At 58.0% G+C, this 12,282-nt stretch overlaps 2 protein-coding genes across 6 annotated transcripts; both read left to right on the top strand.

Annotated features, from left to right (window-relative positions):
* The first annotated feature begins 817 nt into the window (after window positions 1-817).
* PYCR1 (pyrroline-5-carboxylate reductase 1) lies at window positions 818-3,857 on the top strand. Of its 2 annotated transcripts, XM_032706968.1 has the most exons (7): window positions 818-937; window positions 1,047-1,117; window positions 1,210-1,389; window positions 1,983-2,204; window positions 2,655-2,747; window positions 3,131-3,294; window positions 3,391-3,857. In XM_032706968.1, the coding sequence occupies exons 1-7, from the start codon at window positions 871-873 to the stop codon at window positions 3,539-3,541; spliced, it is 948 nt and encodes a 315-aa protein (XP_032562859.1). In that variant the 5' UTR covers window positions 818-870; the 3' UTR covers window positions 3,542-3,857. The 2 variants fall into 2 exon arrangements, with proteins under 2 accessions (XP_032562859.1, XP_032562860.1); XM_032706969.1 differs by lacking the exon at window positions 3,391-3,857 and having other exon boundaries at window positions 824-937; window positions 3,011-3,158.
* An 827-nt stretch (window positions 3,858-4,684) lies between these two features.
* On the top strand, window positions 4,685-11,945 carry MAFG (MAF bZIP transcription factor G). 4 transcript variants are annotated; one of them, XM_032706413.1, is made up of 3 exons: window positions 4,685-4,730; window positions 8,387-8,448; window positions 8,537-11,945. In XM_032706413.1, the coding sequence occupies exons 2-3, from the start codon at window positions 8,413-8,415 to the stop codon at window positions 8,987-8,989; spliced, it is 489 nt and encodes a 162-aa protein (XP_032562304.1). In that variant the 5' UTR covers window positions 4,685-4,730; window positions 8,387-8,412; the 3' UTR covers window positions 8,990-11,945. The 4 variants fall into 4 exon arrangements, with proteins under 4 accessions (XP_032562304.1, XP_032562302.1, XP_032562305.1 ...); XM_032706411.1 differs by lacking the exon at window positions 4,685-4,730 and adding an exon at window positions 5,233-5,383; XM_032706414.1 differs by lacking the exon at window positions 4,685-4,730 and adding an exon at window positions 5,391-5,486.
* The last annotated feature ends 337 nt before the right edge of the window (window positions 11,946-12,282 follow it).

The following is a 12,282-nucleotide window of genomic DNA, read 5'->3' as shown; positions in this document are numbered from 1 at the left end:
CAGGAAAAAAAGCACTGCCCGGTGCCTGGGATTTATAGGGACACTTCACACCGCTCCGGTTCCTCCACAGCCCAGGGCCGCGGGGCTCTGAGCGAGGCCATCCCCGGTGCTCGGGGCAGACCCCGAGGCCACACTGCCCCAGGCCCGGCTGGGAACCGGGCGACAGACACTGCCCCGCACTTCACGTGCAGGGAAATCCCTCGGGAAACCTGCGGGCAATTCGAAGAGCACGAGGTGCCGCCGCTCCGGGACCAGCGGCCTCCGGGCTGCTCCCGCAGGACCCGCAGGGAGTCCCGGCCGAGGCGGGCGGCGGGGAGGGGGGAACCCTTGGGGTGCGGAGCAGCGGGAGCGCACGGGGGACCCAGAGCCGCTTCTGGCGCCAGCTGCGCCCCGGCCCCACGGGACTTTCGCGCTCCGCGGGGAGGGCGGGCCAGGCCGGAGGGCGGTGCCGGCGCGGCAGCCCCGGGAGCGGCGGGGCCGGCACTGCTCGAGGGGCCCCGGTCCGGGCCAGGCCGGAGGGCGGTGCCGGCGCGGCAGCCCCGGGCCGGGCGGGCCCGACTCGGCTCCGCGGACGCTCCCGCAGGATTGCGGCGGGCGCACAGCGCCGCCTGGCGGTCGGCCACGGCCCTGCGCGGCCCCGCGGGCGGCGAATGATGCAACACCCGGGCCCGGTTGCCCCAATAGCTGGCGAGGGCTGCGCCGTTGGCCCCGTTCCTCACCGCTGAGTGGCCGGAGGGCCGGCGTGGCCCCGCCCCGCCGCTCGCCGATTGGCTGCGCGCCGCCGACGCGCCCTGTGATCCCGCCTCCCTGCGCGCGCGGCCACGTGGACGGCGGCGGGCCCGTGTTCGGCGGGGCCGCGTTGCACCGGCCATGAGCGTGGGCTTCATCGGCGCGGGGCAGCTCGCCTTCGCCCTGGCCCGGGGCTTCACGGCGGCAGGTGGGCGCGGGGCAGCTCGCCTTTGCCATGGTCCGGGGCTTCGGGGCGGCAGGTGGGCGCGGAGCGGGCGGCGCCGATCCTCCGGGCTGATGATCGATGCCGTTCGCAGGGGTCCTGGCTGCGCACAAGATCACAGCGAGCTCCCCGGACACCGACCTGCCCACCGTGAGCGGGCTGCGGGTGAGTGCGGACGGGCGACGAAGTCCGGGTTGCGGTGCCGCCTCCCGACCCTCGCGGACCTCAGCGGTCCCGTTTCTCTCCAACCGGTGCAGAAAATGGGCGTGAACTTCACGGTGAGCAACAAGGACACGGTGAAGAGCAGCGATGTCCTCTTCCTGGCCGTGAAGCCGCCCATTATCCCCTTCATCCTGGAGGAGGTGGGCCCCGACATCGAGGCCCGGCATATCGTGGTCTCCTGCGCGGCCGGCGTCACCATCAGCTCCATCGAGAAGGTGAGGGGGGGCCGGGCCGTGCGATGCCGGCCGTGAGCTGGCCCCACTTCTCTGGCCCCTAGCAACCGATGCAAGGGACAGGCATTACTTGTGCTCCTCAGGACTAAAGTCACGCAGCAGCAGCCAACTGGTTGCTTTTTGTCACCTTGCCTGTCCTCATCAGAAAACGCTATTAGAGGTTTTATCCAACTCTTCCCTCACATGAGGTGCTGTCCGATCATGTTTCTCTCAACAGCAGTGGGTCATCACCCCTGAATTTCTGCTGACTTTATGCTAAGAGTCTGCAGGAGCTGTTTTGGAGACCTATAGGTTGATGTGGGAATGAGGCCTTCGGGATACTGTTCCCAGCCCGGCTCTGCCCAGGTCCCTCTTCGCTGGTACTTCCGAAGGCTTCACATTCATATATGGGCTACTGTGGCTCAAAGCACGGTCTTTATGATACCAAGTCTCTCTTTTCCCTTTGCTTGTGTTGTTCTTGCCTATTGGGAGTTCTTTCCTGGACAGCCCATTGATGCTAAATGTGCACTAAAGCTAATTTTTCCCCTTATTTGTTTTTTTCCTACTTTCTATCTCCAATTATTTTCTGCCCTAAGAAACTCTGTACCTTCTGCCCCACACCAAAAGTGATCAGGTGCATGACCAACACCCCTGTGGTTGTCCGGGAAGGTGCTACAGTCTATGCCACTGGAACTCATGCAGATGTGGAGGATGGGAAGCTCTTGGAACAACTGATGGCCAGTGTGGGCTTCTGCACCGAGGTGGAAGAGGACCTGATCGATGCTGTAACGGGGCTCAGTGGCAGTGGCCCTGCGTATGTATGTGCTGTTTCCTCAACTTGTGACAGTCTCGGGCAGAGCAGTTGGTTATTTCTTGTTTTTCCCATCACTCACATTTGCAATGGGACATGTAGTGTGGGTATCCAGTTTACAACCATTTTGGGTCAACTGAAAAGGTCTGTTACCAGTCAGATGAGTCTGAAGTCCATAGCCAGTGTGCAGCGTCCATGTGTGTCCGTGTTGCAAAACATAGGCCTGTAGTTAGCATGATGCAGAAGCTGAACTTCTCCCATTCCCCCCAGCCCTGAGCTGGAACTAGTGGGAGGGAAGGCTGACATGGCACCCATGCAGCAAAGGGGGAGGCTTTTGTCAAGTCTGTAAGTGGAAGGAGTCACAGCATGATCCTGGAGCTCTGGATTCTCTCCTCCCTGAGACTGTCAGTCCTGGAGCAGAGACTTGCAGTCATGTTCTTCCTCTGTCTGGTCTCAGGCGTTCACTGCCCTGGATGCTCTTGCAGATGGGGGAGTGAAGATGGGCCTTCCCCGCAGGCTGGCTGTTCGACTCGGAGCACAGGCTTTGCTGGTCAGTATTTCCTCCTCCAGAACAAATGTGCGTCTGTGCTTGCTCTGTGCAGAGGATTCTGCACGTCACGGTGTAGATTATCTTGGTCCTCTCACTGGATCTGCATTAAAGAGTGTGTTGTTTGACTGCACACAGGTTCCCAGTGAGGGACCATAGGAAGTGTCCGCAGCAATCTGCTGGCACTGGTGGTGATGTGGGAGCTGGGGCCTGGGAAACTGTGGCTCCTCTGCAGGCTTCTTCAGCTCTGAAAAGTGTTTTGGCAGCCTGCAGGAGCCCAATTTTGTCTGCTGTGAGTGTTGGTGCTGCTCTGTGCAGTGGAGAACAGGAGTGTGTGACAGCGGCTTCCTCAGTCAGAGCTCTGGCAGCTGTTTTCCTTGCTACAGGGTGCTGCCAAAATGCTGTTAGAGTCTGAGCAGCATCCTGGTCAGCTGAAGGACAATGTTTGCTCGCCCGGGGGAGCCACTATCCATGCCCTGCACTTCCTGGAGAGTGGTGGCTTTCGCTCACTCCTCATCAATGCTGTGGAGGCTTCCTGCATCCGGACAAGGTGGGCACCTAGGAAGTCCTAAAGAGCCTTAAAAACTTGCCTCCCACCCTCCCCATGTTCCTTTTGCTGTCTTCCTCTCCCACCACCCCATTGCAGAGAGCTTCAGCATTTGGCAGACCAAGAGAAGATCTCCCCGGCAGCCATAAAGAAAACTTTGCTGGACAAGGTGAAGCTGGAATCTCCTTCTCTGTCTGTGGCATCTGCTAGCAAAGTCAGTCTGTTCACCAACAAGAGCAAGAAGAACTGACCAGGCTGCTGTAGTCTGGCAGTGCTGAACATCAGGGTCTTGGCTCTGGCCAGGACAGGGTTAATTTTTGCAGTAGCCAGGAGGGGCATGGCCAGGACCCAGAGGTTATTCTATACCACCTCAGTGCCATGTGCAGGGGTGAGGGGAAGGGCAGAAGGGTCCCTTCTGGTCGGTAGCCTGAAGCGAGCAGTCATTTCACATGGTAAAAAATCGTGTGTGAATCGTTCGCTTCTCCTGTACACTCTTAGTAATATTGTTGCTGTTGCTGTTTGTTTCTTATCTCACTGCTGTTTCTAGTAAATTTTTCTTATCTCAACCTATGATCTTTACATTTTGTGCCTCCAGTTCTCTCCAGCCTGCTGCAGCAGGTGGAAGGGGGAGTAAGCAGTGTGTGGTTTGGAGTGTTTCAGTGGAACACTAAATTGGGGAATAGTATTACTAAACAATAACAGTCAGTCTCCTCCATGCTATTTCTCTTTTGTCTTAGAAAAAATGCTCACTCTGAATGTTGCTGTCCCGAGTACCTGGCTCATGGCTTGCAGCAGTTGTGGGACAGCGCTGTAGCAGAGGGTCTTTAACCTGTAGTGGAGTTGGTGCAAACTGTCTCTGGCATTGGTGTTCTCTTGGGCAGGGGTGATACCCTCGTCAGAACTTTATCAAGGACATCGTTTGTCTAGAAGCCTCCCAGGATTCAAACAGTGTTCATGGTGTCCAATGCAGAAATGGTTTCTAACAAGATTTTTTAGGATGTTTCAGAACTTTTGGTTTTGAAGGTTTGAAGGGATCCACCTTCTTTCCCCATCCTGCACCTGCTGTCAGAGCTTGTGTCTTGTGTCTGTCGTCATTGGCTGCAGCAGACGCTGCTACACAAACGGCGCCCTATGGGTGCCTCGGGGGCTCGGCCCAGAATCGCCCCTCGGCCGGGGCGGGGCGGGGCGGGGCAAGGCGTGGCCGGGCGGGGCGTGGCCGGGCGCGCCCCCTCCCTCCCCCGCCCCTGGCGGGCGCGCGCGGCCCCCTTAAGGCCCGGGGCGGTTGCGCCGGGCGCTTCATGAATGGAGCCACGTGACCCAAATATCACGTGACGCGTCCGTGAGCGGCGGCGGCGGCGGCGGCTCGCGCGTCCCGGTCCCTCCCAGCGCGGCCTCCCCGCCCCGCCCGGCCTGGCCCGTCCCGGCGGCCCCGGCAGGAGGTGAGCGCCACCGGCTGCGGCGGCGGGCGCGGCCCTGGCACCGTGCGGGGCGGGGCGGCGGGCCGGTCCCCGGGGGGCGGGCCGGGGCGGGGCGGGCGCGGCGGGCCCAGGATGGCGGGCGTGGCGGGCGCGACGGGCCCGGGAAGGCGGCCGGGGCCGCCGCGTGTCGGCAGCTGCTTCGCGGGGCCGCTACCGCTGACTCACGGCGGGGGCTTCGGGGCCGCGCCCGCCTGGCGCCGCCCGCCCCCGACCCCTCCGACCGGGCCCCGCTCCGCGGCCGAGCAACAGGTGCGCGGGGTCGCCGGCCCGCGGCCTGTCCCCGGCCCCGCCCGCCCGCTCCCGGGGCCACCCGCGGACATCACTGGCGCGCCCCGCCCCTCCTGCCCGCGGCTGCCGCCGGCCCCGGTCATCTTGCGTACCGGCTCTCCTCAGGCCGAGCCTGTCCCTCCCGGTGCGCGTACGACCCGGTCCCCGGGCGCCCTCTCCCCGAGCCGCCCCCGTTCTCCGTGGTGGGTGAATCTCCTCCCGAGGAGGGCACGTCTGGGAATGTGAGGAGCCACCGGGTCGTCTCGTCCCGTTCCCGTAGCAGAGGCCGGGCCACAGGCAGAACAGCCCCCCTCCCCACGGCCGGCTCCTCGTCCTCGGGCTGCTCGGTAACCAAGGACGTGTGGCTGGGAGGTTCTGGCTCCTGTTCCGTGGGGGCTGCCTGGTGCTGCAGCGTCCCCGGAGGGGAGCGGGTTTCCTCTCCCGTTGGAAGTAAGCCGCTCCTGTGAGGCTGCAATTCCTGATCGACACGGAGGGTCCAGTGGTGTGTGTGCACGGGTGGGTCTTACTGTCCAGAGCTGAGGACGTCTCTGGCAGCCCAGGATACACGAGGTTCGAGCTACATGGTCGGAGGAGGGCACCGCCGTGGGCTGGAAGGGGTCTCTCAGAACCGACCCTTTCCTTTAGCTATGTGAGCAGAGTTAAAGCCAGCTGGATGGGCAGGTCCCTTGAGGGAAGAATTGTTGTCAAAGTGCCCAGGGTTGGATGAGCTCACCAGGGACCCCCAGTGAGCGGGGGACACAGGAGAGGCACTGTCCTGACTTCATAGGTGACTGGGGGAATCGTGAAAGGAGACTCTGTGAGCTAATTTGCCAGAAAGCCAATAAGCGGAGGATGAGATCTCCCCTGGGAGAGAGCGCTCCCGTGTGCTGTGCCCGCCCGGTGCTGTGGAGCCCGTGGGGGCACAGCCCTCGCTCAGCCCACGGGCCTCCTGCCCGCGCTGGAGCGGTGACGTCACCGTGTTTACACGGGCTCGTGGCAGGTTCTGCCGTCAGGAATGTGGAGAAGGCCCCGCGTTGAACCGTGCGTGGTGCTGTCAGCTCTCGTGTGCAGCCGCTGAGCTGAGGGGAGAATTGGCTGCGCTTGTGCTGAGTTCAGGCCTTTTGAGCTTGGGAGAAATGTGTCGAGGCTGCAGTTTCTTCATTGCAGTCATAGTGTTTGGCACTTTTCAGCGTGATTTTTCTTCAGGAAGCTATCCTGAGCCATCAGCAGTCTGAAGAGTTATGCCAAGTTTGGTCCCTGCTGTGGTGCCAGTTCTCTCTGTGACCTGCCAAACAGCCCAGTTCAAATGGGACCTGGAAAATAGCCAGCAACTCTCTGGGTTGTTCTTCCTATTCTACTGACTGTCTGATGTGTTGCTGCATCTCATTTTGCTCCCCTTGGGAAGTGGGACGAGGAGAGGTGGTCTCACCAGGTGCTTTTGGGGACAGTCATGTTACAGCTATGATGGCTGTTGTGGGAGGCTCCTGCTTGAGACAGTGTTGCATTTAAGAGTGCAGAGGCAGGAATGAGTCGCTGCCTCTGCTGTGTCCGGCTCTGCCAGCATCTGCTGTTTCCCAGCCTGCCGAGGAGCTCTCTTCCCAGTGCCCTGCCTGATGCATCATATGTGTGCCTTGTTTATTTCGGGTCTGCTGTAATGAAGGCAGGGTGACTACTTGCCAGGCAGCTGGAAATTCCTTAGTGCCACAAGGCAAACAAATTCCCATGGTCCTGCTGACCGCACCTGCCCTCAGCTCCTTTTGCTGATCAGAGGATGGGGCGTGTTATTGGTCTCCCCAGCTACTCCCTTCCTTCTCCCCTTTCCCAGCAGCTGTGTTGTTTACCAGGTAGGAACAGAGGAAAGAAACACGGCAATTTGGGAAAGAGGTAAGAATTGATTTTCGTGTTTCTCACATGCTGCCCATCCTGCCTCTTTGCAGCTGCCTTCCCAGGGTGGCAAAGTGACCCTGCCTGTGCTGGTGTGGTCGGGTGCAGCAGACGTCTCATGGAAGGAGCATTGTCCTCTGGCTATAAATAGCCTGGCTCCTGGCAGGCCACAGGCTTTGGGAACAACTCTGCTGGTGTCCTGGGGACTTCTGGCCCCGCTCACCTCCCGTAGGTAGTAGATGCACTGTGGGGAGCCTGTGCCACCGCTGCTGGAAGAGCACAAAGTCTTATTTGCTGATTTGTACATCTGATTAAGGGCTGTAACTGGACATCAGCGCTGCTGACAACAAGGCAGGGGCAAATAAAAAATTGGTTTTTGACACCTGAGAGATGAAAGGGACAGAGGCACCTGTAGGCTGCACAGGAACACTGACCAGGGCTGAGGGGGTGACGGGTGCAGTTTGGGCTGAGGAGGGTGCAGTCTGGGCTGCTGAAGGCACAGCCATGTCTGTCAAATAGTATCTGTGTGAATCAATTACTTGGTAGAGTGTAGTAGCACTCCAAACTAAAAAGCCTGAGAGGAGGAGGTTTGTGGGGAAGAAGCAGGAGCCTGGGTATAAGTCTGTGTAAAATCAGCCCTGGGAATTGCTCTTACCAGTATTGCTCTGAAGTCCTGTAGTCTGTAGCAGGGAAGGAGTTTGCTTTCATCTGTTTTTGTCACCCTTAATCTGTTTTCTTGTGAGCACACCTTGGCTCTAAAGATAAGGAGGGAGAAGGTGGTTCTGGGCCCTGGCACTGCTGGAGACCAATGGGGACTTTCTTACAGAAAAGCCTGACAGCTAGGGACAGCTTTGAGTGACTGGGAGAGGTGAAGGCTGCTGAGGCATCAGCCCAAATTTATAATGGGACTCCAGCGTGTCCAAGGCTTTCCCTTGCCCAGGGTCAAGTCTTCTTGAACCATACCGATTGCGTTCTGGGGGACACCTGGAGTCCGGTAGGACTGGGGAGCTTCTGAGCTGTGGTTGGGAACCTGTTGGAAGGGCGTGTTTGGGTGACAAGGATGAGGCTGGGAGCAAGTGGTGCAGAGTGCCAGCCTGCTGAGTCAGCATGACTGGCCTGGAGCAGCCGTGCTCTGGACCCTGCCTGCTGCCTGCCAGGCTATTTTTAAAAATGTGGCTTCCGTGTATTCTGACTCCTCCTAGTTTTTTAATTTCCCCCACCGCAAGCAAAAAACCAGCATTGCCACAAAGTCTCTGGGAGCAGGGGTGTGGAAGGGCAGCAGTTTCTGCTCAGGAACAGAGTCTGCTGCTCGTGAGTCCAGCTCAGCCGGCTTCTTGTCAAGTGTCGTGCGGGGAGGGGGAAGCAGGATGTGCAGCAGCCTGGGCCATTGCTGGTGGACCCTGCCAGAGGAATGCCGTGGGCTCTGTTGTGTCCCGGGGGCTAACCTGGCCTTCCTTCCCTTCCAGAACCTGACTGTCAAGGCTGTCGTGTTATGACGACCCCCAATAAAGGAAACAAGGCCTTGAAGGTAACGCAGAGGGTGGAGGAAAGGGGCGTGGGGGCAGGTGTAGGCGTCTGCCCCAAGTGTCACACGTGTGTGCTGCTTTCTCTCCCAGGTGAAGCGGGAGCCAGGCGAGAATGGGACCAGCTTGACAGATGAGGAGCTGGTGACCATGTCCGTGAGGGAGCTGAACCAGCATCTACGGGGCCTGTCGAAGGAGGAGATCATCCAGCTGAAGCAGCGTCGGCGCACACTGAAGAACCGGGGCTACGCAGCCAGCTGCAGAGTCAAGCGTGTTACCCAGAAGGAGGAACTGGAGAAGCAGAAGGCAGAGCTGCAGCAAGAAGTGGAGAAGCTGGCCTCTGAGAACGCCAGCATGAAAATGGAACTCGATGCTCTCCGCTCCAAATACGAGGCTCTCCAGAACTTCGCCAGAACCGTGGCCCGGAGCCCCGTGACCCCTGCGCGAGGGCCTCTCACCTCCAGTATGGGGCCCCTCGTCCCTGGCAAGGTTGCTACTACCAGTGTCATCACAATAGTGAAATCCAAAACGGACGCCCGGTCTTAGTGAAGCGAGTGCTGCCTGAGCTTGTCTGTGCAGGGCAATTAGGCACAAAACCAGCCTGGAATCCCCAAAGCACAAACCCTCTCCACATGGGTCCAGGTTCCTTCGACTTGGCCCAGGACTGGCCCGCTGATAGCTCCAGTTTATTTTGTTGTGTCCAGATTGGTATGAGCAGTGGTGACGCGTCCCTTGTCCTGTGCAGACAGAGCCTTCCACCCAGCCGTCTGTAGCCCTCGGGTGCCCTGGGGATGGACTGTGAGAATTTGGTTTTCTACCCAAAGAAAGTCTGTGCAGCATGGCTGATGGAAGGGCGGGGGGTGGCCCGAGGGAGGCTTTCTTCCTGGGGGCTGAGAACCCTAATTTTGGTCACTTCCAAAGGCTTTATTTAATGACTATTCTGGGTGGTGCATCTCGGCACATGAACCTGCTGCTTTTGTCTCCTTTGGTACCCGTAGTTGCAGTCGGGATGTTCTGTGTCGTAGGTTTTTATTCCTTTCTAGGTGTGCCTCTGTGCCCTAACCGTGGGTTTCCCTCAGATGTCCGTGGCATTAGCTGTGTAAACTGGCAGTGGTGGGAAGGATGACACTGCCGTGCTCTGCGGCTGCAGCCCCAGCGCCAGGGCCCTGCAGGGCCCAGCACCCTGGGGAGGGACGGTACCGTGTGGACTGCAGGCCGGTTTTGTGCCTAATGTGTTGCACTGAACAAGACCAAAATCACTAGTTGTTCCCATGTTTTGAGGGTATCAAGTGTCTCTAGTGTGATGGTTTACACAACCAGTTTATGTGGTTAAATAGCCCTTTATTTAAAGAGAGAAACATCATTTTAAGAGTTATTAAATTATCTAAGTTTAAAATTGGACAGAAGAGAGAGCGTATTTATAGTCAGCTTTTTTTACCTGAGAAGGAGAGAATATTTGACCATATGAATGGGGAAATATTCTCGGAGACTTTGCTAGTTAAAAGTTAATAAATAAATAATTTTAAAGTTTCTCATGAACCTCCCGCAAACTGTTTGTGGCTCTGAGGTTAGTTTTTATAAAGAGTTCTCAGACTTTATTTATAAAACTTAGAAAAAGACAAAAAAAGAGGCAAGTCCTGTTTGATATCTTTTTGCAATTGTACCAAAAGTGACTTATTCTTGACCTTGCTGGCTTCTGTCATGTCCCCTCGTGTTGGGTGCTCTGCTCCCTGAGCTCTCTGCAGCACTGTGCTGGTGCCGGTGCCTTTGCCGTGTGCTGTCATTTCACACTGTCGTTGTTATCCCTAAACTCGACTGAGAGATTGAGTTGGAATCTCTCTGAATTCTCCAGAAGAATTCTGGTGCGCAGGCAAAGGTGCTGCTGGTTTTGAAAGCAAGACTGGCTGGCTGGTGCAGTGATGCCTTCCCAGATGTGTGCAGTGGCAGCATGGGCAGCTCCTGCTGAGCAGCTGACAGCAGGTAACGTGGTTACCTGGATAGGAAAACACTGCACTGTCCTTCCTGCAGCAAAGCTGGCAGAGAAGTAACATGAGGGAGGCTTGTCTAGGTTTAGAAGACTGATGAGATTTATCTCTGGAATTAGATCCTGTGGTCAGAACTCGTGTTGCTCTCATGGCTCCCTTGAACAAGGGGGGCAGGTCTGCCCACTGGGCGGCACGGGACCGGCTGGTCCCTGGGGTCTGTGCGTTGCTGGCCAGTGAGCTGTGGCAGGGTCACTGTCCTTCCTGGGGCAGCTTCCACCTGGGGGTTGGGAGAGTGCTCAGACTCACAGCTGTGACATGGTTGAGAAGCTGTTTGTGGTGAGGCTCCATTTCCACAAACACTTTGATCCCCTTCTCCCCTTCCCAAAGATTTGAGCTGATTTACTGAGTTTTAGAGAAACAGGACATGAGGATGAAGCCCATGTGATCTCCTGGCTGCTGAGGGTCATCTGAGGGGAGGGGACAGACTGGGATGGCACAACTGAAGCTGCAGTCTCATGGAGAGGCACAGCCATACTGGGTGGGTTTTGGGGATGTTTCTCATGTTGCTGAACTGATACTGCTGTCCCCTGGGCTGAGGAGCAGATCAGCCTGAGAAAAGCTGCAGTGTGGCAAGAGGAGCAGGTAGTTGCTGGGGATTTCCTGCTGGAGGAGGAGATCAGCTTTGCTCTGAATGAGTGGGAGTTTAGGGAGTTGTTTGGGATTCTTTTCCCAGTGAACTTCCCAAATGGGGAGCAGGTTAGAACATTGCCTCCAGACTTCCCCCCTTCCAGCCCTGGACTTTCTTTTCTCTGAGCTGAAGTATCTGACATGCCACTTCCAGCTGCACCACATGGGCCATGCATTGTGCAGCACTCAGCATGGAGCTTTGGGCTCCGGCCTTTGTCTTCCAGCTGGTGGTGTGGTGCCTGGAAGAAGTGAGATTTTCCAAAACACAGTTTGTGGGTTGTCAGTCCCAACCCTGTCCCGCCTGGATCTGGCCTGAGACTGAATTGGCCAGAGCGCTTCAGAACCCAGCTGAGGCCTGAGCTGGCTGGGCCTGAGCGGCAAAGGTGTGTGTGGGGCTGGTTCAGAGCTGAGCTCCACAGCTGGAGCCTCTGGTGCGAGGAGGGCCCCATCGACACAGCAGGTGACGATGGGCAGCCCTGAGCCATGGAGGGCTTGCTCCCTTTGTGCTCTGTGGCAGGGAGTGTGTCCGGTCCTTCCCTGCGGTGCTGCTCTGCTGTGAGGCGGGATAGGGCCGGCAGCAGCACGGACTGCACCAGATGTTAATGCTCTTGTTCCTCCTGCCCTGCACTGTCCTTGCTTGCTTGGAGCCCCAGCCTGCCCAAGTGGGCCCGTGTGTTCGATGAGGACTTGCCATGTGGGGAGGAGCGGGTGAAGGCCATGGCTGAAGGGTGTGGATGTGGTAAACAAGCTCTGTGGTGCTGGGCTGGATGTCAGCGAGTCCACGGTCCCCTCCGAGTGCTGCTTCCCTATGGTTTTGCTTTTGATCTCAGTGAAGTGTAGGACCCCGAGTGTTGTATTTCTGCAGTGTCCAAGAAGTCTCCAGTCCCCTGCCAGCTGGCTTCCTGTGCCCGTGCAAGGTGGCCCTTGCCCAAGCTGTCATGCTGACTTCTCTCGTATATAGTGTTCTGGAGTGTGACAATTCTCGTTCCTGAGGTGCTCGTCCGTTTGGTTTCCTGCTGTGAAGGCTGTCGTGTTTTCTTTCTTTTCCTGGTGCTGTTCCGGGGGGTTGGGGAAGGGTCCTGGTCCTGCCCCAGCCCGCCCGGGGAGCGTCCCCGGCACCCCCGGGATTTGTGTATCTTGTGAATTGTGTACAGTCGCTCCCGGACG

The sequence above is a fragment of the Chiroxiphia lanceolata genome, chromosome 19 (genome assembly GCF_009829145.1).
Source record: "Chiroxiphia lanceolata isolate bChiLan1 chromosome 19, bChiLan1.pri, whole genome shotgun sequence".
In the NCBI taxonomy this organism is placed as follows: domain Eukaryota; kingdom Metazoa; phylum Chordata; class Aves; order Passeriformes; family Pipridae; genus Chiroxiphia; species Chiroxiphia lanceolata.
This window is presented reverse-complemented; position numbering and strand designations above follow the sequence as displayed.

Excerpts from the sequence above, each read along its gene's own strand:
- MAFG (XM_032706413.1), top strand. The coding sequence starts at position 8,413 with ATGACGACCCCCAATAAAGGAAACAAGGCCTTGAAG. Across the intron at positions 8,449-8,536 it reads AAGGAAACAAGGCCTTGAAG|GTGAAGCGGGAGCCAGGCGA; the intron begins GTAACGCAGAGG and ends TTTCTCTCCCAG.
- PYCR1 (XM_032706968.1), top strand. The coding sequence starts at position 871 with ATGAGCGTGGGCTTCATCGGCGCGGGGCAGCTCGCCTTCGCCCTGGCC. Across the intron at positions 1,390-1,982 it reads CCATCAGCTCCATCGAGAAG|AAACTCTGTACCTTCTGCCC; the intron begins GTGAGGGGGGGC and ends TTCTGCCCTAAG. Across the intron at positions 2,205-2,654 it reads GTGGCAGTGGCCCTGCGTAT|GCGTTCACTGCCCTGGATGC; the intron begins GTATGTGCTGTT and ends GTCTGGTCTCAG.